This window comes from Ornithodoros turicata, chromosome 4, assembly GCF_037126465.1.
Source record: "Ornithodoros turicata isolate Travis chromosome 4, ASM3712646v1, whole genome shotgun sequence".
Taxonomy (NCBI): Eukaryota; Metazoa; Arthropoda; class Arachnida; order Ixodida; family Argasidae; genus Ornithodoros; species Ornithodoros turicata.
The window spans coordinates 79715914-79743509 of record NC_088204.1 but is presented as its reverse complement, the minus strand read 5'-3'; the positions used below and the strand labels follow the sequence as shown (position 1 = coordinate 79743509).

Here is a 27596-nt window from a genome sequence, read left to right as displayed (position 1 = left end):
TAATGTACGACAAGCCGATAGTTAACACGTCTCGATTACGCGAATTAATATACGCGACATCTCAATAATTCCGTACTATTTAGGACTACATTGTTCCAAGTATGATTAATGAATGGCAGTTGATAGAAAGGTACCAGCAATGTTACGCGAAAATCCACGCCCTCCGACTTCCGATGCGATATATTCCAAATACCCGTTACGCCATCCCCACTCATCAATGTACCAGAGCCACGCTAGGGGTCACGTGCTCACTCTCAAGAAAACGTGGTGTTACTGGGCGGGTCTGGGGTCGAATCCCCCATCCGGTGCCATTTCACCAACGGTTAATGAAAGTATGCTACCGGGAGCTGTGGCCTTCCATGTTTCATTGCTTCATATACTACTATATGTTCCTATAGTGTGACATAGTTCACTGTACAACAATTCTTATTCGCCCTGTATATAGCGTCCAGTATCACATAGTGCTGAACACAGCCAGAAACACTGTCGTTATAACGCTGGAATCAGCTGCTGCTTCCAAAGCGATGTAACGGTACCTCACATTTTAGTCGTACGTTTGCCAGAGCAGGAACTCGGACATCGTAATATGCGTACCGGATTAGTATTATAGCGAACAAGGCATTTAAAAAACGCAAGCAAGCTGGTCTAGTCCTGTCCACTTGTGTTCGTGTCCCTACCACCGCTTCAAGGTCAAGGGAAATGACACAATCAACAGTATCATAGTGTCACAAAAAAAGTACGACGCTCTGGTGCCAGTCTCGACATATTTCACCTTTACGCCAATCGCGGAGCACCCTAGTTAGCTGGGTAACGAGCACAGTTGACTGGATATTTGTCTATCTTCATAAAACCGATGGCTTTCGAAAAACAGTGAAAGACGATACGTGACAATAAGTCTCCTATAGAGTATACATCGAGAAACTCCATTGGACCTCCCTGTTCAGACGTTCGCAAAGTGCGCGTACTTTAGAACAATAATTCGTAGCTTTACGTCGCGAGACAATTGTGACCAGAGTGGTCGGTATGAGAATTAATTTTGCCCACCTCGTAGTTCTTGAACATGCGGCCGAAAGCTCAGCAGAGGGCAGACCATATACTTAACGTCCCTCGCGGAAGACGGCGTGTCTACGCAACTTGCAACCCTGTCATCGAATTGCTGGTGTCCTTGGACTAGTTTCGAACCCGCGACCTTTGAATCAGTCAGACGCTACCAAAAGATCTATAAAGACCAGTGCGTTTCAGCCGACCACCTTTTCAGCATCATTTACGTGTTCAGCCTTCGTACACTTCCAGGAGGATATATGCAGGCAATACCAAGCAAGAAGCGAACGAACCACGTGATCACTGCAATCCTGTTGCGCTAAGCCAATTAATACCCTCGCGTACCGGTACAGCAACGACCACGACTCTCCTTTCTACGTAATATATATACAAGACTCCACAGAGAATCGCCGAGAATGCACTCACCTCTCTCTTGCCGATATGAAACTCCCGGTGTGGAATGTCCATGGTGGCCTCCGGTGCCCTGCATTCGCCGTCGTCCTGAAAACCAAGCGAAGGGAAGGAACTCCGTTGACCACCTGACGGCAAGAGGACCTGACGCGACGCCTGCTCACCTGACGCGACGCCTGCAGCCTCCGATTTTCCTGCTTCCAGGACAGCGCCGTGAAATGCTCGAAAAACTCGCCATCGGACTCTTGCCCCCTGCGGAGATGCACATACACGATCACTCGACTCCGTCGGCGCGACGGCGCAAAAAGACGATCATCGGTCTGTACACACACACTCACACACGACTCACCGGGGTGCCCGAGGGCTCCCACCGTACCGCAGCCTGGCCCGTAGGCCGGTCAACAGGCTCGGTAGGTCCAGCCTGGACGCAGCGTCACCGCGGAGCGCTCAGTCTGCCGCCGGGCCAGCGTTTACCTGCGGCTGCTTTGCCGACGGTGCGCCGATCGATCCCCCGTTCCGCCCTCTAGCCCCGCGGTCGCTCTCAGGCTTCAACTGGTGGGACGGAGGACGCCTTCATTCTGTCGTGCGTTGCTAGGCTCTCGGTAGATGGTTACGAAACCATTGTGCGGGAAGCGCCAACGGGGAAGTCGCAAAGCCCGCAATCGAAAAGACCGGATAAAGGGCGGATTGTCGCGAGGACGGCGAAATTTCAAGGCGCGAGACGCGCGGAATTCGTGGGATTTCGTCGAGGGAGTAGCCAGTGATGGAAAGTTTCAATTTTTGTGGAGCACTGTATGCGCTGCCGCGACGAGGAACAAATTTTACTTCAACGTCGCCTTTATCAACACATTATATACCGGAAAACATTGCATCGTACTGGGAAACACTGGAACGTATGTCGGAAAGTGGATAACCCAGCGATCCGGATCATGGTACAACGACCACTTACCTTGTATCTCAGTTCCCAAACTTTGCTACCCTGCGCCCCCTTTTTTTTATTTCGCGATGCCACAAGCTACTCGATATTTCAGCGCCATGAATATAGCAATACATAACAACCTGCGCTGAAATTAAATTTGACAGTTGACGGGCTATAGAAACCATCCCAGAGAGAAATATAAAGGCGTGGCAGCAGGGATGACTGTCCCTGTTCACTAAAGTGAGCTTGCTCGTACCTCGTCAGGCCCGGGGCCTTTTGTACATGGACCAAATTTCTGTACCGCAGAAATTGAAAATTAATAAATTGCAATTGCAATTGCTTTGTAGACCTTGTGGTCCGCTATTACGAGCTTTGTTTGGACGCAGAATAGTTGTCAGAGCATGGTTCTATGGACCACTCTTCTTCATAGTTTCTGATCCGACTCGCGACCCCCGCTGTATCTGTCACAACCCCCCCCCCCCCGCCCCTGGGGGTCGCGACCCACCAGTTTGGGAAACACCGTTGCACCCTATATACAGGGTGTATGCTATAAAAGGTCAGTGACATTTTCGCGCGTGACACTATATCTATTTGAGAGACGGACTTGTGCTGCCATACAGTGAATCACTTATGCCAGAGAAACCTACGAAAAAATTGTGGTTACCATTCACTGCGTAATAAAGTAAACACGGCCACGGAAACTTTCGTCTTCATGTGTTTCCTATGCGCAATACCGATGGATGGAGGTGAAAGTTTGCATGGTCATATTTATTTTGTTACACAATGCTAGGTAACCACAATCGTTTCGTAGGTTCCTCTAGCATAAATGATTCACTTTGAGGCAGAGAAAGTCTTTTCGTGATAGAGGTATAGCATCAAGGAGGTATCACTTTTTGCACGAAAATGTGACTGACCTTTTATAGCATACACCCTGTATACGAGGCGGTTGACTTTGTTGGGACCTGTACCTTATAATGCAGTGGGAAAATTCACTGGTGTACGCTATATTTATCGGGTACAGCTCGACATAAGGTACGTTATAAAGGTAGAGACTGTAGAGTGTAGCCCGACATGAGGGGTCCCCAATATTTCGAACAGAGACGTTCTTCCGTTCTTGTGAAGAATAATCTATGTTCGAAATATCGACGGCTCCTAGCTCTTTTGATTCACCTCCAATATACTACCCGTTCAACATATGAAAAAAAAAAGGATAATCACAGCCCTTTGTGGCTAAATAGCCAAGAGCACCTTCCTAAAGCGCCATAATAGGATAAAACCCGATCACGTAGTTCGTGTTCCTCTAAAAAGTGCGCGCACCGCGAATCATTAAAAGAATATAAGAGCTAAAAACAAACAAGTAGGTAGGTAGTCCGTAGGGTAGTCCATAGGGTAGTCCATTGCCCAACACCCGAGCAAGACACGAACGCCTCCGTGCTCGGCATAGAACGCCAAGCAAGCAGCCATCTGCCACGATCTCCTACCTGATGGTAGATCTGCGACGCTCATCAAATAAGGACCATCCACGTGACCTTCTCGGCGCAGGACAGGACGACCGACGACTGTTTAGGAGTCGAGAGAAGAGAACCGGCGGTGAGACCGCCGCCGGAAGACAAGGCACCATGTCCGTGGTTGCCCTACTCATCGGTTGGTGGCGATCGCGTGTCGGGCGACGCCACCTGCTTCGATTCCCGCCACATTCTTGGAGGGAAAGGGTGGCGAGAGGGTCGGTCAACTCATTAGCTTAACTTCTTCGTTGTCTTTTAGTTAGCGGCTGAGTGCCGTCGCTAATTAGCTTCGCGTTAGAATGTCGCCAATGCGAGCTGTTGGAAGAACAGGAGTGGAGCGGGGAGACGCCATTTTGTCTCTGTCAGCACGCCATAAAGAAACAGGATTCGATCGTGCCCGAAACAGAATGAAAGATGGCGAAAGGGCTCACCGTTGTCGGCCTCACAGAGGTGGGCAACGTCACGACTGACGCCCTGGAGGAATGTGCGTCCTAGGCCGACTTCTAGGAGAAGTCTGTGCCGACATATGTCTGAAACCGTCTCAGGAAACCCCAGGAAAAAAACCTAGACAGCACAGTCGGCACCGGGATTCGAACCCGGGTACTTCCCAGTCTCCCACAGTTGACATGGCCAGTGACAGAACAGAACAGAACAGAAGGAACAGTGACAGATGCCATAGGCTTTGATGTACCGTAAGACGCGTGAAATGCTGCAGGCCGGTCATCGTCTTTCGACCGCGACTGAAGGACAGCATTCGACTAAACATTTGGCGTAGCGTTTCTAACGTACATCTCAGTACCGCGCGCCTTCTTGTTTGTTTCTCCTTATTCCCGTGCTTTACCCACGAAGTAACTATGGATGTGGCCAAAAATGTGGGTACACCCGTAGATGTCGGAAAAGGCACCAGGAGAGAGTGGGAGATTACTCTCGATCCTGGTGCGGCTTCACGGAGAGCTGACTCCACATCTGACATCACAGCCGGTTGTCGGATCACACCACCTCTCTGTCTTCAGCACGAGCTACCATGGAGCTATACCTCCAGCGAGCTCTTCCACGTTGCATGGTTCTATGTACTTCAATGATACAGACCTGCCTCACCATATAGTATTCTGGCATATTATTTGACACTTGGTAAACCTCTTAGTCTCAGCATTCAGGCGGGAACCACGTCTGCAAACCCTGTGGGTCACCAAACGGCCGTGTAGAGCGCACAGGGGCTGGAGCCAAAGGAGGAGGCTAACGTGAGGAGCCAAACTATGCCATTTTTTCTTCTGCTTTTCGTAGGCCACCTGCCGTGGAACAGCGGAAAAATACCTGTGCTGGCCACAGATAGAAACAGATGTTATCAACTTTAGTTCTGGAAAATTATTCTCCGCTGTCTCCATATTAACCCGGCTTCAGAGCTCGCCCTGGAACCGAAGGGTCTGAACGGTCATTGTCTTGTCCTCCCGTCTGTTCGAAATCCTAATCTGATATTCCAGAGGATCTGATATTGCGATAATCCAATCTGATATCCCAATAAAGGACACGACGGAACCGCAGGACAGCGCGGGGGTGGTAGGACAACGGTTGAGGGTTGCTCGCGTTTTACTTCCGAGTGCTCTGCCTGCCGATATGGCGGCTGTGAGGGAGGTGAGGGAGGCCGTGAGGGAGGGTGTGTTGCTGTGAGGGAGGTCGTACGCCCTGGGCCGACTTCGCAGAGAACTGTGTCGACATTTGCCTCACAGCGTCTGAGGAAAACCCAGGAAAAACACCCAGACAGCACAACCGGTGCCGAAATGCGAACAAGGGTCATCTCGCACTCTCGACGTCCAAGACAGTTCATCGTCTACCACGCAGCATCTAATATGACCAATGTGATGACTACAAAAAGACGACGAAGTCATAGCGTTGGACATGTCACGGGCCGAAGCAACAGCGTCCGAAGACGTGACCCGGTTCTTGGAAGAAGTGTGTCGTATCGAGGGGACCGTAGAGGACAATGAACTGCTCGTGTCTGACCCTTCGGTGGCTGCGACCAGGAGACTCTTGCGGCTTTGCCAAGAGACACAAAGCATCGGAGTGCGAACCATGGTCGAGCTGGAAAGCCAGGGACGTCAGCTGAAGGAGAATGTGGCCGGGAATCTGGAACAGATATCGGAGAACCTCGAGTCCATCGAATCGGACGTCGGAAAGGTGAGAGGATGTGTCTGCGTGACGGAAATTTATGTGGAAGATCGCCGCTGCAAAGCCGGATAATGCATCTAGCAGATATTTTATTCCGCACGTTTTATTATGTTTTAGGTACGCTATTCATGTGTTAGGTATGGAGATGGACTGTAGGAATGTGTCCTCAATGCAGTCCGCTCTGTTAACACGCACTGTAAAGAACAGGGTGTACTATTACGAAGGAAGATGAAACAAATGTAAAGGAAACGCGTGAATTCATCTGGAGCACGCATTCCGACACATAAGACGAACAGAACACATGCTCAAGTGATGGGATCTTGCATTAAGACTACATTCAGGTAGAGAGCGTTGGTTATGTGGTGTACTTCCGGTGTAGCCAAGTAGAAAATGCTGCAGCAGATATATTGTACTAAACACTCCTAGCGTTAGGTGTCGCATTCATCGTTGCATCAGGAACCGATGGCAGGAGGAATGTTGAATCTGGAGCAAAGAAATTCATTATAATAATATCAAAATCGGTAGAAAACACCACACCAGAACCCCCGGTGGCTGCGCGCACGAAAGGACAACATACACACACAACACTTTTATACCATTATTATAGTCTTCTTCATGCCGTCTAATCGCATGCTCCATGCTCTATGGTCGACTTAAAGCACCTGTTGAGTTTATATTGGAAGTCCTACTGGAGTGGCAGTGCGACTCTTCCTCGTCTGTAATCTCAGCCGTTCGCTAGATGTCTATAAACGTCTTCAATGGATTCTACCCAGCTGTGTAATAGCATGTTAGTTCAACCGTGTCACACTAAGCCTTCCACCGTCCGCAGCTCCGTCGTTGTTTCTTCTGCTGTCCGTGGCGTTTCCGCTGGCGAAGGAGACGACGAGCTGCTTCAACCCTCCCAGCTGAAGAGAGCACGTCGCCATCGGCCAGCGCCAGCACCAAGAATGGCGCAACGCAAGTCGCCACAGAACCACTCGACGAACTGTCACAGTCCCTGGCATCCCTGAAGACCATAGCAAAGTCTACCAGTCGAGAATTGGACAAGCAAAATCAACAACTAGACGACCTCAAAGCTCGCATGACACGTAGCCAGGAGAGACTCGACCGGAGCAGTCGTGCAGCCCAAGAGGTGCTCGATGCCTGAAGACGCCGTGAAGTTGACTTTGCGAATATGAGAGTTGAAAGGTGCACTCCAGGATCAATGCTAAGCGTCATTGTCAGCACCTGAGATCACGTGACACGCTGTTGTCACTTCTTCGTCTACCCTGCGCGGGCGGGCGGGCGGGTGGCTTGAGGTACCGGGGCAGGATGACCTCCAGCAGCAGGGTACGGTCCAAGTACAAAGTGAACAAGCCGGATAAATTGGAACTCTATTTGTCGCGGCAGTCCGAAGGTAAGTCGGGATGAGCTCGGAATGGTTGTCGCGTCGGTATTTACGGTGTTTGCAGAAGTATAGTTGATCACGTGTCACATAGAAATGCAAGGATTGGTCCCCAACAATGGGGAGTTTTAGGAAATCTTTAGCGCCCACCGATTCGGATTCCGTATGTCGCTTTCAGTCAATCAGATATCAGCAACAACCCGACGTCAGCCACCCCAAAGGAATTAGGTGATTGAGTTATCGTGCTTCCGGAAACGTTATCGTGAAACTTCTACGTTTCCCAAAAACTCCTTAATATCTTTTGAGAAGTCGAAAAACGTTTGAGCTTGACGTAAGTGCACGGCAAACGTCACATCCTTGCGACTAGACGATGCAGCATTGATGAGATGGCCTCGAGCTCTAGAACTTATTTCCGTCAGAATCCTTACAACATAATACTATAACCTTGACGTACAGTTTGCTGTAGATACCAATACAGATTTTTTTTTTTTTTTTTGTAATTAAAAGTCAATGGCAAAATCATATATACTGTGTTTCCAGATGGGTTGTTCGACGGGGTGGGCGTTATGTTTACGAGAATATGTAACTACCAGATGATCAGAGGTGGCCATAAATACAGCTCTGATGCATTTAAACACTGAACCAATTAATTAAGTTTACGTAATTAATGATCTAATAGTTACATGCTCTTTTGCACAGAACGCTCCTCCGGATGTGTAGCCTAACCTACTATCGTAGATTTTTTAAATTTTTTTTAAGTACCGGCATCGAATAAAAATAAACACCCTGTAGTACATGTAACGGTGAGGAGCCTTACGAATGTACTACATGCTACCCTACCCTGACGCGTAGAAGATAACAAAAAATCATACATCGACTCGGTCTTGCAGCTGTGGAGTATGCTGGCAAGGTACCATCGGAATACAACATCAGCGCCGTAGAACGCAGGGACAAGGAGACTCAAGCAACGGCACCTTATTGCTGTGGAGGACCTAAGCCCGGCCAACCGAAGCCACCCGATATATCGCCGTCCCGGACAATGGGTTCGTCTATTAATTGTCCACATAGATGGCGTAACGTTAAACGTTATTGTTCGCAAATAGGGCGGTACCTGACTTCGGAGTTCGAGGAATTCTGCCAAGCATTCCACAGCGCTTCGGACTCGACGCTCCCGGTGAATCCTATGAGGCAGATGTTGCAGGAGGCAGCCGCCAGGTAAAAAAAGAGTTCGTTCGTAAGATTAGATTGCGATTAGACTATACCGGTCATGATTACAGAAACCTGCGGATTAGCTATGGCTACACCATTTTCTCCGCAAAATCGTCGCCATCAGTCACGTCTGGTATTAGTGCGGTGTCGAGAGCTATATTTGAAATGTGAACGGCGGGTTAAAGATCAACCGAGAGAAAGTCGAGGGTTTCGTATCCTATTTTCATAGGTGGAACTGGAAGGTTGTCGGCGAAGATGATCGCAGTAGCATTAATAGGAGCGAAATCTTTGCTGCTAATTTCGTACGAACGAAAATGGACGACGTGACCGTAACGAGGTTGTGGACGTGGCCGTGGACGTGCCTGAGATTACAGTAAGAATGCAGCAAGACGACGCAGATTTACAATAAACCTCTACCCGAGAAACGTCATCATGACGTTGGTAGACAGACTGCAGCCGAAACAAATCGGAAGGGGGAGGGCTGGGTTCCACGAATGGGCACTTGTTCGCTGCCTCCTATTGAAAGAAAAGTAGGACCGAAGGTCGCGTCCCTTCCATCGGGACCATCGTAATCCCCTCAAGACCGTGGCTTTCGGGCGCGACCTTGTTCGCCGCCTAGGTTCGAACGTAGTTCGAGTCTACCAAATTGGTGGCGCTGTCGAACACTATGATGTCATTTGTTTGCAAACAGGGAGAGGTCTTTTAGGTATACAATAGATCACGTTGCCCATTCTCGCTGCAGCCACGGAACTACAAGTGACGTTTCGCGTGTTCGTTGCCACGGACGCCCACGGAAAAAGCCCACGCTAGCATAGACCGTAGAGTTTACCATGAAAGACATTTCGGGGCGAAGAGAGATTCTACGTACAGCTTGGGACAAAAGTTTACGGAACAGCGGGATGTGACATTTCTCCACTTGAGCAGCACCCTAGCAGCATGCGGGAGCAGACACACATTCTAAAGGATGGAGAGAGCAGCTGGCCACCTGTTTCTTATTCAAGGTATTCTTGGCAGGTATGACGGGGCCGCTCCGATGAAGAAATACGCCAACGCCGTGTTCCGGAAACTTTTGTCCCAAGCTGTACCATGCACGTTGTCATATAGGCGATCGCTCGTTGCGAAGACCGTTACTATGGCTCCACGTTATCGTGCACTGCGTCACCACAGAGTTCGCTATCAAGAACGCTACTTACTACTTCACCAGCGATCACGTTATCAGCGCAACGTTACCATAGCGGGTATAGTTCGGTACCAAGAACGTTAACATTGTGCAAATTCGCATAGCCCATGGTTAATGCTTTACAGAAGGGTTGCGGAATGAGGGTCACTCATTCCATTCTAATTCCATTCAGAGGAATGGAGATTTGTGATAATTCCATTCCTTTCAATTCCTCGGAATGAAAAAGTATGGTCAATGCCCACTCCTGGAATGGATTGGAAACCCTATTCCATTCCTTTGATTCCATCAATAAAAGATAAGGGACCGCTAACCGTACTGTGGGGAGCCCAAACGCGCAAAGACGAGGTTATTTCGCTCTTGATTGTCTGCAGGTGCGGTGCGCATGCGCAAAGGGCGTGAGGGCAGAAGCTCCCCCAGGCGGTTAAAACCAAAACTACCGCCGGGACGCCCAGACCATTCCATTTCAATTCCATTCCTGCCAAAAAAAAAAATGCTTAATTCCATTCCCGTTCCATTCCTAGGACAGTTTCTGCCATCCCATTCCGGTCCCATTCCGGGCTGTGATAAATCTGGAATGATTCCGGAGTCCATAATCAATTCCATAAGCAATGCCATCACAATTTCCATCACGGACATATAGAATGTGTGTTCAAACTGTACCGAAATTCATTAACCGCTATACGGTATTGACTCCGCGAGACTTTAAAGACAAGGGAGTGTAACGGATAGACCCCTCACAAGGAAAAGCCATTTGTTGCAGCGCGAAGAAAGTGTATCGAAATGGTTCTACCGGGGGAAGAAATCAATTTCTAGTCGACGTGCGTCGTTTATCCCCTAAATGTCCCTTGTGTCTCGTGCTAAAAAAAAAAAAAAAAAAACTCAAACCGTGATACGAGAAAGAAAGAAAGAAAAAAAAAAGAATGTCCGTCGCGTGGAATGTATAGGTCCACATTTGTGGCTAACCCTTAGAAAGATCGACAGAAATATAAAGGTTGTTTGTACACGTAATTATATAATTTAATATTTGGTACAAGATATCCGTTGTGTACGTTGCGCACGTTGTGTTCGCTTTGCTAACCCGCATCAACCATATTCGGCTTTAAAATTCTTATGGATGTGGTGGTAGACACCAGAGGTGAGCACTTGTGACTCCTGATCACTCGGGGCTCACTCATCTCTAGCTCAGCCCTTTCTTCTTTTTTTTTTTTTTTTTTTTTTTTCACCAACGCTCACTCACAACTCATTCACCACATTGAGCATGAATGAGTTCTCCGTCGTGGTATGGTAGCCACATCCTCGCTCGTCGGAGATGCACCGTACGAGCTCCATGCTCTACATCATTTACAGCGTGTGTTTAACTCCGACAACAATCCTGCTGGTGGGTATATATAGTTCTGCGGGAGCACCCGAATCATTGCACACCTCGCCCTCTCTCGTACCACCATCATCTTTCCCTCCCCCTCTACCATCCCTTCCCACCTTTTTGGTGGAATCGAACCGCTCATTCTGAGCAGGCTGATATCCCAAGCGGCATTTTCCCCAAGTAACGTTACAGCGGTTGAAGACCGTGTAACGCGGAATGACCAAGACCCGCTCGCAACACCTCGGCTAAACAATGTCAGTTGACGGGAGAAGAGGGTGCGGGTTCGAGTCCCACGGCTCATAGCTTCCATTTTCCGGACCAACTGCATGTACACAAGTCACGCATGGGACAACAAATCGTTTGGGCCCAATGTATACATTTGACGTCGCTCGTTGGACGTTGATTCAAGGACACGTGTCGAACCCTGGGGATCATTGATGCGATGCATTGAGGGTTTATTCACATGACGTCATCCGTAGGAGACCGCCACTGTCGCTAGCAGGCAGATGTGCTGCCACATAGCCCGCCATATTGTAGGTGTCCCATTCCAGGCCGTTATTGTGCTGTGTGATTTGTAGCATATCCAAGTAATTTCCATGTTTTCGACGTCGATTTTTATCCAAAAGACATGCGGCAGCGAACGAATGCGGGAACATAACTTCGAGGGACCTACAGTATACGGCAGCGAGGTGACATCAGTGCGTAAACCCCTAACGTCTCTCATTGTGACCGCTTAGTCGACAAAGCCCATACGCCAGGGCCCCTATAACCTCACGATACACACTTTTCACCGCGACACATCGAACTACGAATCCGGAATTCGTCGGCGCACAGTCACGACGATAAACTCGACGAACCTCGCTTTCGACGAAAGCAGTTTCGACCAAGTTCAATCATGTTCCTGCCTGGCTCCATAAGAAGGGACCTATACGAGAACAAAGTACCAATGTTGAACTCCAAGGACATCGATAAAAGCCACAAACCTCTCTCTCTCTCTCTCTCTCTCTGAGGCTATCAACCCTACCGGTGTATTGACGCCGCTGTTCCACGCTACGAGCGCTGTAGAAACTTCTCGATCCCATCCATTCTTCGCAATAGATGGCTCTGAAAGCGAATGCTTTGTTTCGTCGTCTTTTCTTCGAAAGAGAGGCCTTTGTAAATATTCGGAAGGTGTATACGGAGGAGACATTCGACACTTGATTGCTTGTGATGTTGCGATGGAATCATCTTCGCCGGAAAAGTTGCTCGAAAGGGTACAATGGGAGAGGGGGGGCGGGGGGGGGGGGGGGTTCGTGCTTTTCTTCAGTAACTTGACTCGCTGCGAAGTGATTGTGATTTTAAAGCGTGGTCGGGGACAACGCTGAAACTTCCAAATGGTAATGAAAAGATGGCTAAGAAGCAAGCGAGCTGGTGAAGTTGATGCATAATGTAAAACCCGGAGACTATAGGTGAGACGTCGTGTTGTGTCTGCCCCTTTGTGTTCCCTAGTCTCGGGGTTTTACATTCCAAATGGTGTTTATTAGCGCAAACAGTCCTAATTTAAATATACTTCTATCAGGACTTCAGTCAACCTTCTCCAGGAAGAAACAACATTCTTAGCATTTGATTATACAGGGTGTTTCAGTTAAACCCCCGGGCTAAATAATTCGCGAACCGGTGCACCAATCGAATAACTTTCTTTTTTACAAGTATCTGTCCAATACCGCCTACAAGATGCGCACCGCGTGAATGAGCGGGAGGCGCTCATTATTTAAATAAAAATGCAAATGAGTTTCGTAAAAAAGCGTAACTTCTAAAGCAGGGCGCTGTCGGTATTAAAATGGGTACTACCCCTTTTGGGACCTTCAGTGGACACCTTTCAGAGAAAAATCTGCCACCGAAGCGGGTCATTTGTTGCGGTAATTAATTGGTTTCGGTTTACGTATTTTTGTCGCGGCTGGTCGCGGCGAAGCGCAAAAAGACGCTCTTTCACTCCCTTATCCATCAATGAATTACGTCCTTACACCAATGAATTACACCAATGAATTACGTCCTTTTGCGCTTCGCCGCGACCAGCCGCGACAAAAATACGTAAACCGAAACCATTATTTAGCCCGGGGATTTAACTGAAACACCCTGTATAACCCACGCTACAGCTCTCACAAGAAGTAGTTTCCTTGATCGGCACGGGTATAGAAGTATAGTTAAAGAATTATTTGTGCCAATAAACACCAGTTGGAAGTTCAGCTGTGCGCTGTTCCTGTAACCTACCATCTACTGGGCGTCTAACACGTTCCAAGATTAAAAAGAAAATACCGGGTGCTCTGGGCGAATGAGTGAATGTTGTTAGAAGCTGTGTGTCGTATAGTCCGCAGCATTTTTCACCTAAATAATCAATCAGATTTGAGTAACTACTTAGATTTTAAAATATTGATTTAATGAATCTGTACCCTGTATCGCATACACAGGCTGTCCCAATCCATAGGTTGAAATTGCTCTTGCTCAATCCAGCGTCTGAAGCCGGTTGCAATGCAATCAATCTGTTATCTTCGATTCACTGTACGCGGATTAGTATTGCGTTCTGGGCTGACTTCAGTGGGAACTGTGTCAACATCCGTCTGAAAAGTCTGCCGGAAAACCGGGGGGGACCTCAGGCAACGCGGCCGGTTGTAGGACTCGAACCCTGCACCTCTCAGTATGTAACATGACCGCTCAGCCATTAACCTAATAAATGCACCTTCGTGCCTTGCACCTGTCACAAGTAAGAAGTCGAGGTCGCAGAACATGGGACGCTAAATACGATCGTAAAGTCATCAATGACCAGGAACTAAAGTAACCCAAAGTGACAGTTCAAAGGGAGCACTTTATGTCGAACGCAGTATATATAGGTTGGCAGACTAGATTGCGGTGAACTATCCAGTGGGCTGTGAAAGTTAATTGGGTTAGACATAGAGCCGACGCAAGCTCAATCTAGTGACGACACAAACACGTACAGCCTCGTTGTCCTTTTCGTGAGTTACTCGAATTTCGTCGTTCGAAGGTAATTAGGTTGGACGCGGGCAGTTCGGGGCCCTTTAGGTGTCTTCGATTCGCTGCACGAGCTGCACCTAGGGCACTATCTTATTCGCTTTTCCTGTGCACGTTTCTTCGCGCCTAGTTTTTGCACGTGTATATAGGGTGAAACGCGACTCCACCCGGTACATAGCTGCCGGATTGAGCTTGGTCCGGGTCAGGTAAAACCCGGCTTTCCCCCTATTTACCTCTTTACAACTTTACAACTTTAGCGCGACTGAATATCGCGAAAAGACGCGGCGCCACCTTCTGCAAGACATGTTGGCGTAGTAGATCCATTACAGTTGTTATACCACTATGACGACAACAAATGTTTGTTTCCGTGGCCGAGAGATGGTTTTCTTAACTTTGAGTGCAATAACAGCCGAACGCACGAAATGTCAAGTGATTGGTGGAATAAATACTCCTAAATCACGTGGGCCGTATTGGCCAGCGTTCCCTATACAAGAACGAAAGGCGCTGATCTTCAGCCGGACGTTTTTTTTTTTTTTTTTTGCCGCATTTCTCGCGCCTTCCTCAAACGTACTGGTGAAGCCGTAGACACCCGATATCAGAAAATGTATCTAGTTGTGCCTAATTAATGCATCTAATGTATCTAATTAATATATAAAGAAAATGTATCTAATTAAAATGTAAAGCGGTTGAGACGCAATCTCTGAAAATGTATCTATTCGATAGCCTGTGGCCTGAATACTCTTACGTCACAATTATCGTCACAATTGCGCTCATGTTGTTGTTGTTGTTGTTGTTGTTTAGAAAATTAAAATTGTAGATTACTAGCAACACTGTGTCGATAAGTTGCCACCAACCGCGCATTGGTCGACAAGTACAGCGACGAAAACCACATTGCATGCGCATAACACTGGGTCAAAAACAAAAGAAGCCGGCTACGTGCCGGCTACGTAGCCAACATGAGCAGCAAGCCGGTCGGGAACATAGATCACTGTTGCTCGACAAATTAGGGATTATTTCCCACGGGACGTCGCCCCTAACCGCAATTTTCAATTTTCCTAGCAAGTTGAAAATATTTACCTTTCCTTGTCACATGCATAACTTGTTCTGCTGAGTTTACGAGCAACAAGCTGTTAAAGTACGCCGGCAACATATAACTTGTACGTCTGCTGCTGTACGGTAGTTTCAAATTATTCTCGTCTTCTTCTTTTGTGATTACAGCACGGTGGCCGAAGAAGGTGGCCGACCGAAGCCCTCCCGTCGCTGGAGCGAAGTCCAACCGGACAGGGCCAAGGTGTTCATGGCTCCTCGATTTGGGAACAAGATGTCATCCAAAGCTCCTCCTAGTGTCCCTCCACAGACGGGCGAGTTCAGTGCCGAAACGTCCCAGGTGTCGTCAACAGACAGCGCAATGTCTCCCAGGAGAGTCCGTTCCCGTAAACGTCTTCTTAAGCCCAAGTTCAACGAACAAGCAATGCTGCTGGCAAGTGAGACGCCCTCGGGCAGTTTCTTAGCTGGACAGCGCAAAGTCGAGTCGAAATCCAAGGATGCAATAGAAAGCCCTGGTCGTACCAACAGTGGATTACAAGAGTTCAGTGCGGAAGATCCGTATCCGCGAAAGGTACCAAAGGAACGCAAGTCTAGAAGCACGCCGCAAAGCCCAAAGCCAAGTACTAGCCAACAGGAAGCCAAGTTTCAATCCGAAGCAAAGCCGTCGTCTGCCAGGTCAGTTAGTGGGCAGCATGAAGCAGAGACCAAGTCGTTGAGCCTAAGGTCATTTGACAGCCACGCCGAAGCCAGAAATCGAGCCATGTCAGCCGGCCCAAGATTAATACGTAGTGCGGAAAAACAGGACAAAGTGAGAGCCACGTCAGCGAGCCCCAAGTTGGAAAGCGGCCACCACCCTAAAAGTTCTCGGTCCAAAAGCGTGCCGCACAGCACGAAGCGGACAGACGGAAATCGCAAAGACAGCCAACCACCGAGTACATCATCCAGTCCCACCCCAGCTGCTCGCAGCGACGCTATTGATACGTCGGAGGAAAATGCTCGGACTAGGCCCATGACTTTTAAAGAGAAATAAATCTGCGTCGATCCCTGCAAGACGAAAGAGGCCGCTTATTGAAAAAAAAATTCCATATGTCCAAGTGAGGCTATGGTCTGTACCAGTTATGAGTTGACGCGATGAGTTACGTGTAATTTTTAAACACTAGTACGCTTCGCGAGGGAGTATGGCTGCCTCCGAAGATACTCACTAACAGGGTAAAAACGATTTAGGCATCGCGTTTTGGCCTCCTGGGATTTTTTTCTTAGATGCCTTACAGGCACACTGTTGATCAGGAGTCACCATGCAACATGTTTTCGCTGTGTGCTGTATTGTCACAGCAGACACGATCCTTCGCGTCACGCGAAGTACCCGTGCCTCTCTCTTCAGCTCACGCGCCGATAAGGGCTGTTGCACAGCGCCATTTCTGGCCCAAGCGACCACGGATCCAAACAGTAAGGAGTTCCATCAGCTTGTTTTGCTTGGTGTTTCAAACGGTATGGCGCCAAGGAAAGCTACAAAACCTGTAGGAAATCCACAGAAAAAGCGGTGCTTCTTGAAAACTGCGAACAATTCGGGACCGTGTATTCAAAAGTGCCGCGTCGTCTGCTAAACTAGGGAGTGTTTCATAATTTGGGGTGCTGATGTTGCTGCTCACTTGCACCACCTGGCCCAGAGCAACAGGTCTGCGTCCCACGTGACACAGCGTCACACACTAAGGCCTGCTGTGGATGCTGCGATGACGTCAACGAAAGAGAACAAGACTGAAGCTCGAAGCAGCTCCCAAAGCTAGGCTGGCCCCCATGGGTGACGTAAGCGCGCAGGCATGATGCTAGTATCTAGGAGGTGCTCTCTTGAGCTGCGCCGGGCAACGTCACGGGTCACATGACAGAGGAATAGGCTACGACGTCGGAGGAATACGCTACGACGTGTCTTCGGAGGAGGAGCCAAATGATTGATGATTGACAGGTTGCGCCTGAAGATTGCCAGAAAACTGGCTCGTGGCGCGATTCGTCCTGCAACCAGGTTGCGTAACCCAGTGATTTATCCAGACCCCCTTTACACCCCCCCTAACACCCTCCAAATGTTCAGTGACACCCCGCTAACTTTTTCACCTGTGTGCCCCCTATACAGGGGCTGCCCTTGCGATCTCGGCTTTACACACATGTCGGTAAATATATGTTAAGCTTTAATGACGTAACTATAGTAATGAGATGAGGAATGTGGAGTTTCATCGCTAGAGGTGATACTCTACCCATCGCTGGTGATGATGTGGGGTAAATAGATGCAAAGAAGAAAAATGAACGTCTGTTTCGGTTTCGGTTTCGCCATGACATGGACGTTACAGGTGGACGTCACAAGAACGTGAGCGCGATATAAAGGTTTTCTTTCCTTTCTTTTTTTTGGGGGGGTGGGGGTGGGTTAAGTACAGCATACACCATCGCTCTGCGCGCGCAAGGAAATAGCGGGTGGGCACTACACATGCGCCCGACGTGACTTTGCGCTTAGCGCCCCCGCAGTGTGAACACGCTATTTCTGTGCGCACGCGAGACTATGGCGACGCTACAACTCGCAGTGAGGACTGTTTTAAGTAACCAGAAGAGTGTGGAAGAAAAAGTGCTGACAGGGTCGGTCACGGCTGCTAGAGCGCAGGATATGAGATTCAGTTATACCGAGCAAAGCACAAGAAAGCTTCTTTTAGCTCTGGCTTGGGTCTGGCCTGTGGGTTTAAAGCCACCGGTCTGGCAATGGACCTTTTTTTTTTCACAACGCTTCTGCGCATGCTCTGTGGCCCTGACGGCGCCGAAGAAGGTTCCCTACATATTCAATAGATGGCGCCAGATGTAGGGTGCCTCGATACTTGTGCTACTTGCGCCCTCTTTGCAAAGAGCTGTGCTGTCTGAGGTCTTCCCTTGGTTTTCCGAAGACTTTCCAGACGAATGCTGGCACACTTCCCCCTGAAGTCGGCCCAGCATGCTTATACTATCCCCCCTTTTCCTCTACATCTGCACGCCGCTTATGGCCACAGTTGCCTCGCAGCGCTAACCCGGAATTTTAAAAAAAAAGTTGAGCGAAAATAAATTTCAGCGAAGTATATCTGGTTTTCCCACGGCTAACAAAAGAAAAGAAAGAAAGGTCTGGCAGTCACGATTACAACAATATCGAGCACGCGTTTCGCATGCTAAAAAAGGTGACTCATACTAAGATCGTTTGCTACTGTTCCCGTGTATTCACACGAGCGACATTCCCCCAGGGGCGGAAGATGCGAAAAGCGTCATAGCTTTCTGCTGTCACGTGACCGCGAGCGCTCAACGTCGTGTCTTCACGTACACTGCTAACCGTGGGGAATATCCTGTAACACAGCCACAGGATATCCCGTAGCAGACGACAGGAAAATACGATGACGGTATCGTCTGCTAAGTGTCGTCTGCTAAATACGCAGTACGCCGTTCCCGATGTTCCGCAGCGTGTGACTGCTCAACGTAACACAAGACGGAACTTCGGCTCTATGAGCAGTGTTTTCGCTTTTTCTTCCACTAGAATATTCCGTGAGGATGTCGCTCGTGTGAATACACGGTTCCAATACTAAAACTTGTTGCGCCGCCAAATATACGCCGTCACGTGCAGCGGTATTCCAGAGACAACGTCCTACGTCACGATACATCGAAGCCGGCAAACATCGTCTGCGATCCCACGGTCTGGGAAAGTTCGTCGAACCACACCTTTGCATTTGTCAACGCCTTTGTGTATCTCCTACGCTTTCCGCCACGTTCCTCCTGCTATCTGCGCGCTGACGCCCTTGCAGACGCTCTGCTTCTAGATGACCTTCTTATACCCGTGACAGCCGTGTCAGGAATAGAACGGAGTTAAAAGCGTCCACGTACCAGCCGGATGTTAACGAATGCGATCGATTGAAACTCATCGATAGACAGTGTAGGGCTTCGTCTGTGCATCTACCGTTAATGAGGCGCAGCAAAGCACGGCGGGAACGCGAGCGCCTCATCCTGAAAGGGCGGTTTAGTTAAGCGTCTTGGTCCTTCTGCTCTAATCTACGGGACCCTCGTCGCACTGCCGCTCTTAATTAGATGTGAGCTCACCGCGCGTAATTCGTCAGAAACGATATTTGCATTTTACGAAATGCGCAGCAGACGCGCGCAGGAGGAAGCAGACGACGCTTGTGTCGTCTGCGTCTCTGTCGTCTGCCTCTGTCATACTTATTCGTCATCGTCATTTTACTCTGCAATATCTTTCTGTTTATTTTCTTTCTATTAATCTGCATATTTAAATGGTTGGTATATATACGTCACTAAATTGAAGCAGGAATTGCAAAATTCTTTTTCGGCAAGACGAACGCCGTCGAGGTGAGGTACAGTGTAGGGGGCAGGAAATCTTCAGCAGTATAAGAAAGAAGAAAAAAAAGAAGAAGAAAGGGGGGAAAATACTTCTAGTCTAGCGATGGCATTCTTTTTCCCCCCAGAAGTGGGCGCTTTGAAAAATCTTAGCCACCAGCTCGCTTGCTTTTTAACCATTTTATCTGCTTCGAAAACTCGATCACAACATCGTTAGCGATATGTATGTCAAGCCAAGCCCTGCAAGACTCCCAAGTGAACCGCAGTATACCTGGGGGAATGAAACAAAAGTGCACAAGCGCCACTTAATGCAACAGTCGCAATAGAACCAATCTACTATGTTTAACTTCACAACTTACTGTGATCTGCTATGTATAATCCTATAGCCGTTGTTGGCAGATAAGAGATGTCATTGCAACACGTGGCGACGGCAAAGACCGCCCCGACATAACGACTGATAAAGAAACAGAGAGAGAGAGAGACAAAGGTCGTCACTGAATTGCCCATTGATAAGCGGTTTGCAAGTTGTGAAGAGCAATGCTACAAAGTAAATATCAGATAAGAAGGTGCTATACATAGCGAGCATCTTAAAGCAGCAAGAGACATGGACACGAACACGTACAACAAGACGATCTGCGATTATTGTGCATGCTCGTGACCATGTCTCTTGCTGACTCTAAATGCTCGCTCAGTGCCAACTACCCCACTGCGCAAGTTTGTTCAGTATTACTCACACTTCGGGATTTGTCAATAGGACGAAGTTGCTTCAATGGCACACCAGGTGTCATATGTCTTACATTGAGCACATTTGTTCTCTGTCAGCGGTGTTGCCACGCGGTGTACGAGCATGGTTGCCACCAGGCCGGTATTATACCGGCACGGTCGGTTATTTGGGCGCTCTGCCTGTTGCCGGTAGGAAGGTGATACCGGCAGCCTTTTGCCGGTATTTGTGGCTCAAGACCTTTCATAAGGGCTTTTACGGGATTTCCCCTTCAACATTCCACTACAGCTTGAATAAATCTGGAACACAGACCCAGTTCCGCAGTCACCAGTCCTTTTTCTTAGTTATTCGTTCTTCTTATTATTCATTGTTATTATTATTATCATTGTTATTTCTAGCATCAATGATACAGCCAAACGCAGGAACATATGTTTCCTCGTACAGTCAAACTCCTTTACAACGAAACTCAGGGGACAGCAAAAAAAATTTGCAGTAAAGGTATTTTCGTTAAAAAGGATGTCCACTATTAGACCTATAGGGCTCCAGTGGGACCGCAAAAAAATTCGCTGTAGTGGTATTTTCGTTAAAAAGGTGTTCGATATAAAGGAGTTTCCTCGTATTATCTTGAGCGAGCACTTTGTCTCTCTCTCTCTATGTGTGTGTGCCTCGTCCACCCATCACCCGCTTTCCCTTTTCCACGAGCCCTTCCTCCTTTCTCTCTATTCCACCTCCTCTCCCCCAGCCGGTATTTTTCACTACGAAAGGTGGCAACCCTATATACGAGGCGTATCCACTGCATACCATATTTAGCGCCGAGTACGTGTTCCATGCATGTACAGCAAAAAGAATGAGATAAAAACCAAGCAATGAAAGTGAGCGGACGCAACGCTTCGGTGACTTCGTTGTGCACGGCGGACTTGGTCCAACAATGGGTATATACGTGCGTAAAAGTTTATCTGGAAATACCAGTTATGAAAGCTATGAAGCTATAAAGAGTCAAGTGTAAAAATATTCATGCATCATACCGCGACTGTACGAACGAAAGTTATAATTTCTATCGGTTATAGCTTATATTGAAAAATCGAGTCGTATTATTTTTGTTTTTATTTACTTTATTATTCGGTTATTTTGCGTTACCGGTATATCTACGCACGAGGCCAGATTAGTAAATGCTTACCGTGTGCATCGGAATTAGGTCGGTCTTCTTCTTTTTCTCTTTTTTTCTTTTCAAGAACGCGTCAGGAGACGTCTTATCTACCACTACAGGGAGACAGGGAGGGGCCGAAGGGGCGTCTTGGGCCGACTTCACCCACAAACTTACAGTCTTCAGTATGACTCTAGATGGGATTGCATTACAGGTTTTGTCCTCGCAACCCCTTTGAGATACTGTATTTACGTATTACGATAATAAAAATCCTTGAATCCTTGACCCACGACTAATGAACTACAACCAATGTGTGTATATATATATATATATACAAAGATTGCATGCATGCAAGGATAAGGGCATGTTTGTTCTTACTATAAAGCGACGACGATGCGCATGCGCTTTAACTGAGTTTCACGAACCTACTTTCCGTTCTTGGCCGCATCGATTTCAGAGAGGACAAACACGCAGGCAATATGCGAGTACTGGAACAGAGGCGGACGTCAGGATGTGCCCACCCGGAAGTGACCATCCGGAAGTGACCGATCGCTATTTCCTGTAGCACTGTGGAAACGTCATAAATGGCTCCGCGCGCGCATGCGCATCCAGTAGTGAAAGTAGAAAGAACATGTACGTCGAATAAAAAGACGAACATGAATAAGAAAATACGCATAGACGACAACATTGGGCGGAAACGTCTCGACGTGCTGTCAAATATGGCATATATATGGGGGCCACGAGTTCTTTATTTATTTATTTATTTCGAACACTAAGTCGAGCATACATATTGAGTCGGTTTTCTACGTAGAAGAAGCGGTGAAACGTGTTCATCTCAGCCGGTGCTGATGTGGTTGCTGTTATTGGAACAGCGATATGTGCACAAAGAAGCACGTGTACTCGTAATTAAATACAAACGTTAATAACGAACTCTCGATGGCGTGTGGAATGCACGCTGGTGAAAGCGTTGCTCCAATTTGATAAGATAAGATATGACATAACAGATAAGATATAAGAAAATATTTCAAAGATATATCCAGTATCCATAGATATTGGATATATCCCACAGGTATAAGACTTGATAAGATATTTCCGCCGCGTAATACCATTTCGGTGGAACTGTAGGGTGTTCCGAATAAAAAATAAAAAGAAATAAGAGACAATATCGAAAGAATTTCAGCTGGACAAACTACGTATGCGATACAACATCATTAATTTGAGTGCCCGTGTGACACCACGTCTGTCAAACATCAGAAGCAAAGAGAAATTCTACATATTTCCTGTCATAAAAAAAATTACAACGGCAATACACCATTTATAAAATGTAGCGATAATCCGGGGTTATATAACAGTTCAAAGACGTTACCACCGTTACCGACGCCTGCTGCCCTTATATAATCAGTACTTCAAAATTGTACTATATGTACTTCATACACGCACGTGAACACACACAAACCTCCAACTAATGCGATTGGCTGCGTGGTAGCGCGCGCGCGCCAGGAAATTAATTAACTTCGCGCTCGACATTCTCGAAGCGTCTTGCGTTAACAATAAGCGGATCAAGGACAGGATTACGTCACGGCTCTCATAGCGTGTTGCTTCCAGGTATTTTCGTCTGATGTCATCGGAGAAAAAAAAATGAAAAAAATAGAATAAATGAAAGGATTGAGGTAAAGCCGACGATTGGATACATAACTACACCCCACTTTGAGAAAGTCCGCATCTCATACTATGCATTCCAGGTAAGTACTGCTTGCGACACGGTTGTGTGGAATCGCCTGTCACTAGTTCTGCAGCCCACCGGTACCACCAACAGTCCGTTTGTTGGTGCTTGAATATTTACTTGAATATTTATATCTATATTATATTTATTATTTATTTATGTATATATATTTATACTTATTATTATACTTGGTGAATGGGGTTCGGACGACCGTGAATATATGTAGCTGAAATGAAAATTGAAACACAGACTACGAAGGTACGGGAAGTAAGAAAAAAGGGATAATTTATTTACATTTAAGATACTTGGAATGCTAAAAGGGTTGTCTACGTTACGGCGGAAGCTCCGCCTTCGTCAGGACAAAAATATGTCAGTGATACACAGAGCTTATAAAGGTTCGCATAGTGACGTATATATTGTTATACGTATTATTATTATATATTATTATATATATTTATTTATATTTACGTGAATATTTACTTGATTGCCATCGGAAACGCTGTTCCAATGTTGTATTTAAAGAAAGACCATATGCTTGACCCGTTTGTTACTCAAAATAAATGCCCTTGCAGCTACTGGAGGTTTGTGATAAGATAAACAACGAGGAGCTTATTCCAGACAACTGTCTCGCAAGCAGTACGTACGAAAGAGATACATGTATTACTGCATACAATACCATTGAAAAGTCAGGGCAGTATAAGGGTAAAATACACGTGAGATGGGTGACATTTGATTTAGATTAGTTTAGATTTATTACATGAAATAGAAAAAATAAAAACGTGGTGAAAAACTGGCCCTACCTGTGTTCCTAAACGTCTTTTTCTTGCACCAGAGTGCTTTCATTGAATCATCATCATCAAAATAAAGTTGTCGCATGCTGCTGGATGTAATTCTGCAGAGTGGGTTAGGCGCAACTCATACATAAGTCCCATAACCATCGGTAACGCTTATATTTTCAACGCTCACCATTTATTCCGTATTACAGTTTATTCGAGAAATACGCAAGAGGGAGTTAAGGCTGATTCACGCTGCCGCAGTTGCGCTTGCGTGTTGCGTCCGCTGATAGCAAATCATCGCAACGGAACATCCTTCCGCACGGAACGATGGTACACGTAAGACGCTGTACGGCAACCGTCAAGGCAGTAATTCCTCCGCGTTGTATCTGGTTCACGACCTACTAGATTATAACGACCGTGTCGTGGGCACCCCTTCCCAGCGCCGCATTTTTGGAAGCTAGCGGTGGCGCTTCTCATCGTCCCAGTTATTGCTTCCTCAACTTCTGCAACACTTTGTACTTCAGCTTACCTTAGTATTACTGTACAAGCGGTGGATATTCCACAGATGTTTTATTCTGAGGTTGATTATCGTCATCATTCTACGCGTTTTCATGGGAGCTATCGCTGTCGTCTGCTACGATAGCCGTACGTACGCTTCTGCGCGTTCAGAATTCAAATTTCCATCGTCCAATCGTGGCGTGCCGATGAGTAGCGCCCCTAGCGGATCGTGCGGACAGGCTCCTCATAGGGCTTGCTGATTGTGACATGGTCGTTATAATCTAGTAGGTCATGATCTGGTTGAATCTTCAGGTGGCCTGCCTGATCCCAAGATCGGGGGCTCAAACCCGGTCGAAGACGGTGACAATTTGTTGGGAGGGTAAAAGTTGCCCAGAGACGCCGTCTTCCGCGAGGGACGTTAAATGTGCTGTGCCGTGTGTCAGGTGGGCAAACTTAATCCACAGACCCGGCCACTGCGGCGTCGTTCATGATCGCAGTTGTCTCGCGACGTAAAGCCCCGGATTATTATTATTATTATTATTACCTGAGGTGGGAACAATGGACCATTCGCATGTGATGTGGCGCCGTCTCAAACGTCGTCTGCTACTGGCAGAAAACAAGTGCGCGTGAGGAGGCGCCGCGGTTTCGTTTTCGTGTCTTTCGTTCCAGTGTGACTGCGTGTGCTCACTTTTTCAGTATCCGTCTTGGGTTTCCCCGAGCCCGGTTTCTTCTGCCTCTCTCTGTACGATGTTTGAGTGTCCGTCTGATGTATGCAACATGACCCTGGAGCCCGCCGTGTCATTCAATGACGGACCAATAAGCTGTGCACCACTGTTTTGAAGAAGATGAGGAAGAAGGTTCTTGCGCTTGTGGAGTGTATAGTGCAGCCATTCGCAGTAAAGCTTCGTTTCGTTATCGTTCCCGAGTCCTCTCTTTATATTTTTGGTGCCGAGACCCGGGAAAGCTTAGTCTTTGATTGACGGAATTGAATTGAATTGACGGAACATTTCAGAAACGGGGAAATGTAGTGGCGTTAGCGTAGTAATCGTTCAGGCTGTTTTCAGCCAGAACGAGAGCTGCACGTGCAAACGGTCCGTTAAATGCACGGACTGGCCAGTGTACCATAAGAAAAAAAAAAAAAAAAGAATGCTTAACTTGGAAAGCAGTTAAATTCTTCTTTTTTTCTTTTTTAACTCCCCGAGATAACGATGACTCCATCATTTAATCCCCTGGCCCTGAAATTAACTCAAATGCACCGCAAACTTCGCATAAAGTGACGGGCACTTAGTCCAGAAAGACTCTAATGCCTATATCACTGTTCTCAAATATCATTACTCAACCTGCGAAGTTGGCAATATGTAATGTAAAATAATGTAAAAAAATAAACAATCTCCTTCCTTTTTTCCTTCCTACGGCAATACATAGATCTAGTTGACAAAAGTACTAAAATTACTCCTCGATTTCTTAAACTGTGCAGCGTCGCTCATGATCGTCATTTTTATGTTCGCTGCGATAAATTATATTAACAAATTTACGAAATAAAAAACTTTAAATAACACGGATAAATTCACGAAATAAAATATCGCAATAACTATCTCGCAAAAAAAACACAAAAAAACGCTGAATTATTAATTACTAATGCGGTACACCGCTCTTCGCAATGTTTCGCCCAAACACATCATTTTGTCTCGCGACGTATAGAGCCGCGAATCCTGCACACTCCACACTTTTGACATTTTTCCCCCATCCAGCTCCGTAAACATCACACACACTCTCTCTCCACTCAACATCGCAGGACCTAGACTAAAAAAACCCGTCTTTCTCCCTCTCTCCACAGACGTCGCGTTCCGTCCCGTTGATTCAGCTGCGTCCGCACCCAACGTAGTCGTCGTCGCCACCACCCAAAAATAAATTCCAAACTCCATTTCGTCAAAACTCAAACTGTATATACTTACTTGTTCGAAGTGCCGTTAAGACTGAGATGCGCTATGTCCTCTACGGCCACGTCGCCGGCCGCACCGGCCATCTCTTCGCTGTCCGCCATGGTCTATAGTACCGGGACGGAGCGAACGGAGTTTCTGCGCTGACTGGCTTTAGGCCAAGGTGAGCGGCACGCCATGAGGAGAAACACTTTCTCTGTTTTGTAACCGAGGGAACGAGAGAGGGAGTTACTCACCGTCAAGGATGTAGCTCTGTGCAAGCTTGCATGATGAAGCTGGGTGTAGTTGTTAAAGCGCTGACGTAGTACGGATGATAGTACGGCGTCAGTGTCTCCCTGACTCACTGAGGATATTTGTTTTTTTTTTTTTGTATCGATAAAATACACCGGCCGGACGTAAGAAAAAAGCGTATTAAAATTTTCGATGCGGGTGGTATGTTTTGATGACGGAAAGGTCAGCCTGACCGTAGGTCGGATTGCTATTCCCCCCAAAAAAAAAGAAAAAAAAAAGATAGTGCGAAACAAATATTTAGATAACGAGGACGGAGCGAAGTGTATAGATGATATGAAAGGCATCAGCATTAGCACTTGTATAATCAAATGCTGTCCGAGCCCTGACCGAAAATGTTACTTTCATACCCGTGTTTCGTTTTCATTTTTTATTTTTTATTTTTTTTTACGTCGTGCAAAGCGGGTATATTTTAGCGAGCTATTGAATCGCGTATAATTTAAACTTTCTCTTTTTTTTATGTAAGATGATGTATGTGCAATGCAGCTCGCGCATTGCACTAAATGTTTTAACTAATGTTTTAACAGAGAGTAAGGATTGCGCCAAACACGTTTAAACGCGGTACCTTCTTTATCGGTCCATTGTTGGCAGTAAATGTTTTGCGGAAACCTTTCTTTGAACCCTTTGGTTTTTAAATGCTATTAAATGTTTATTGAAACCACTGTAATGTTTTGTGAAATCGTTTTTTGTTTCTTCTTCTTCTTCTTTTGCATTGTTAGTGTGGTGATTACATGACTTCGGCGTGCCGCAGAGATCACGCGGTGGTTGCACTGCGTCACGTGACCATATAAATGTCCATGATACCCTCTTCTGCACTCCTTCACACTATAGAAGGAGCATACTGCGGGTGTCTTAGCGCTATACAGGCTATATTACAGCTAGTACAATCAGCGCTAACTCTTCAGCCCTCGTCCCAGTGTTGGTAGCTGGTGTC

The 27596-nt window shown here is 47.1% G+C and overlaps 2 protein-coding genes across 7 annotated transcripts in view; one reads left to right on the top strand and one right to left on the bottom strand.

Moving 5' to 3' along the window:
- Positions 1–26625, bottom strand: part of LOC135392054 (BAI1-associated protein 3-like) — a 63872-nt gene extending 37247 nt beyond the window's left edge. For 2 of the 6 annotated variants that reach the window (XM_064622686.1, XM_064622687.1), the window contains exons 1-3: positions 3853–4100; positions 1617–1704; positions 1468–1542 (exon numbers count right to left, since the gene is read on the bottom strand). In XM_064622686.1, the coding sequence (XP_064478756.1) occupies positions 1468–1542; positions 1617–1704; positions 3853–4013 (324 nt within the window). In that variant the 5' untranslated portion in view covers positions 4014–4100. Of the gene's footprint in view, positions 1–1467; positions 1543–1616; positions 1705–3852; positions 4101–26389; positions 26570–26610 lie in introns of those variants that run through there. The other 4 variants (XM_064622692.1, XM_064622693.1, XM_064622691.1 and 1 more) reach the window with 3 other exon arrangements.
- LOC135392055 (uncharacterized) lies at positions 5771–16281 on the top strand. Its single transcript, XM_064622694.1, has 5 exons — positions 5771–6051; positions 6872–7438; positions 8317–8469; positions 8530–8641; positions 15403–16281. The coding sequence occupies exons 2-5, from the start codon at positions 7354–7356 to the stop codon at positions 16259–16261; spliced, it is 1209 nt and encodes a 402-aa protein (XP_064478764.1). The 5' UTR covers positions 5771–6051; positions 6872–7353; the 3' UTR covers positions 16262–16281.
- Positions 26626–27596: the final 971 nt, after the last annotated feature.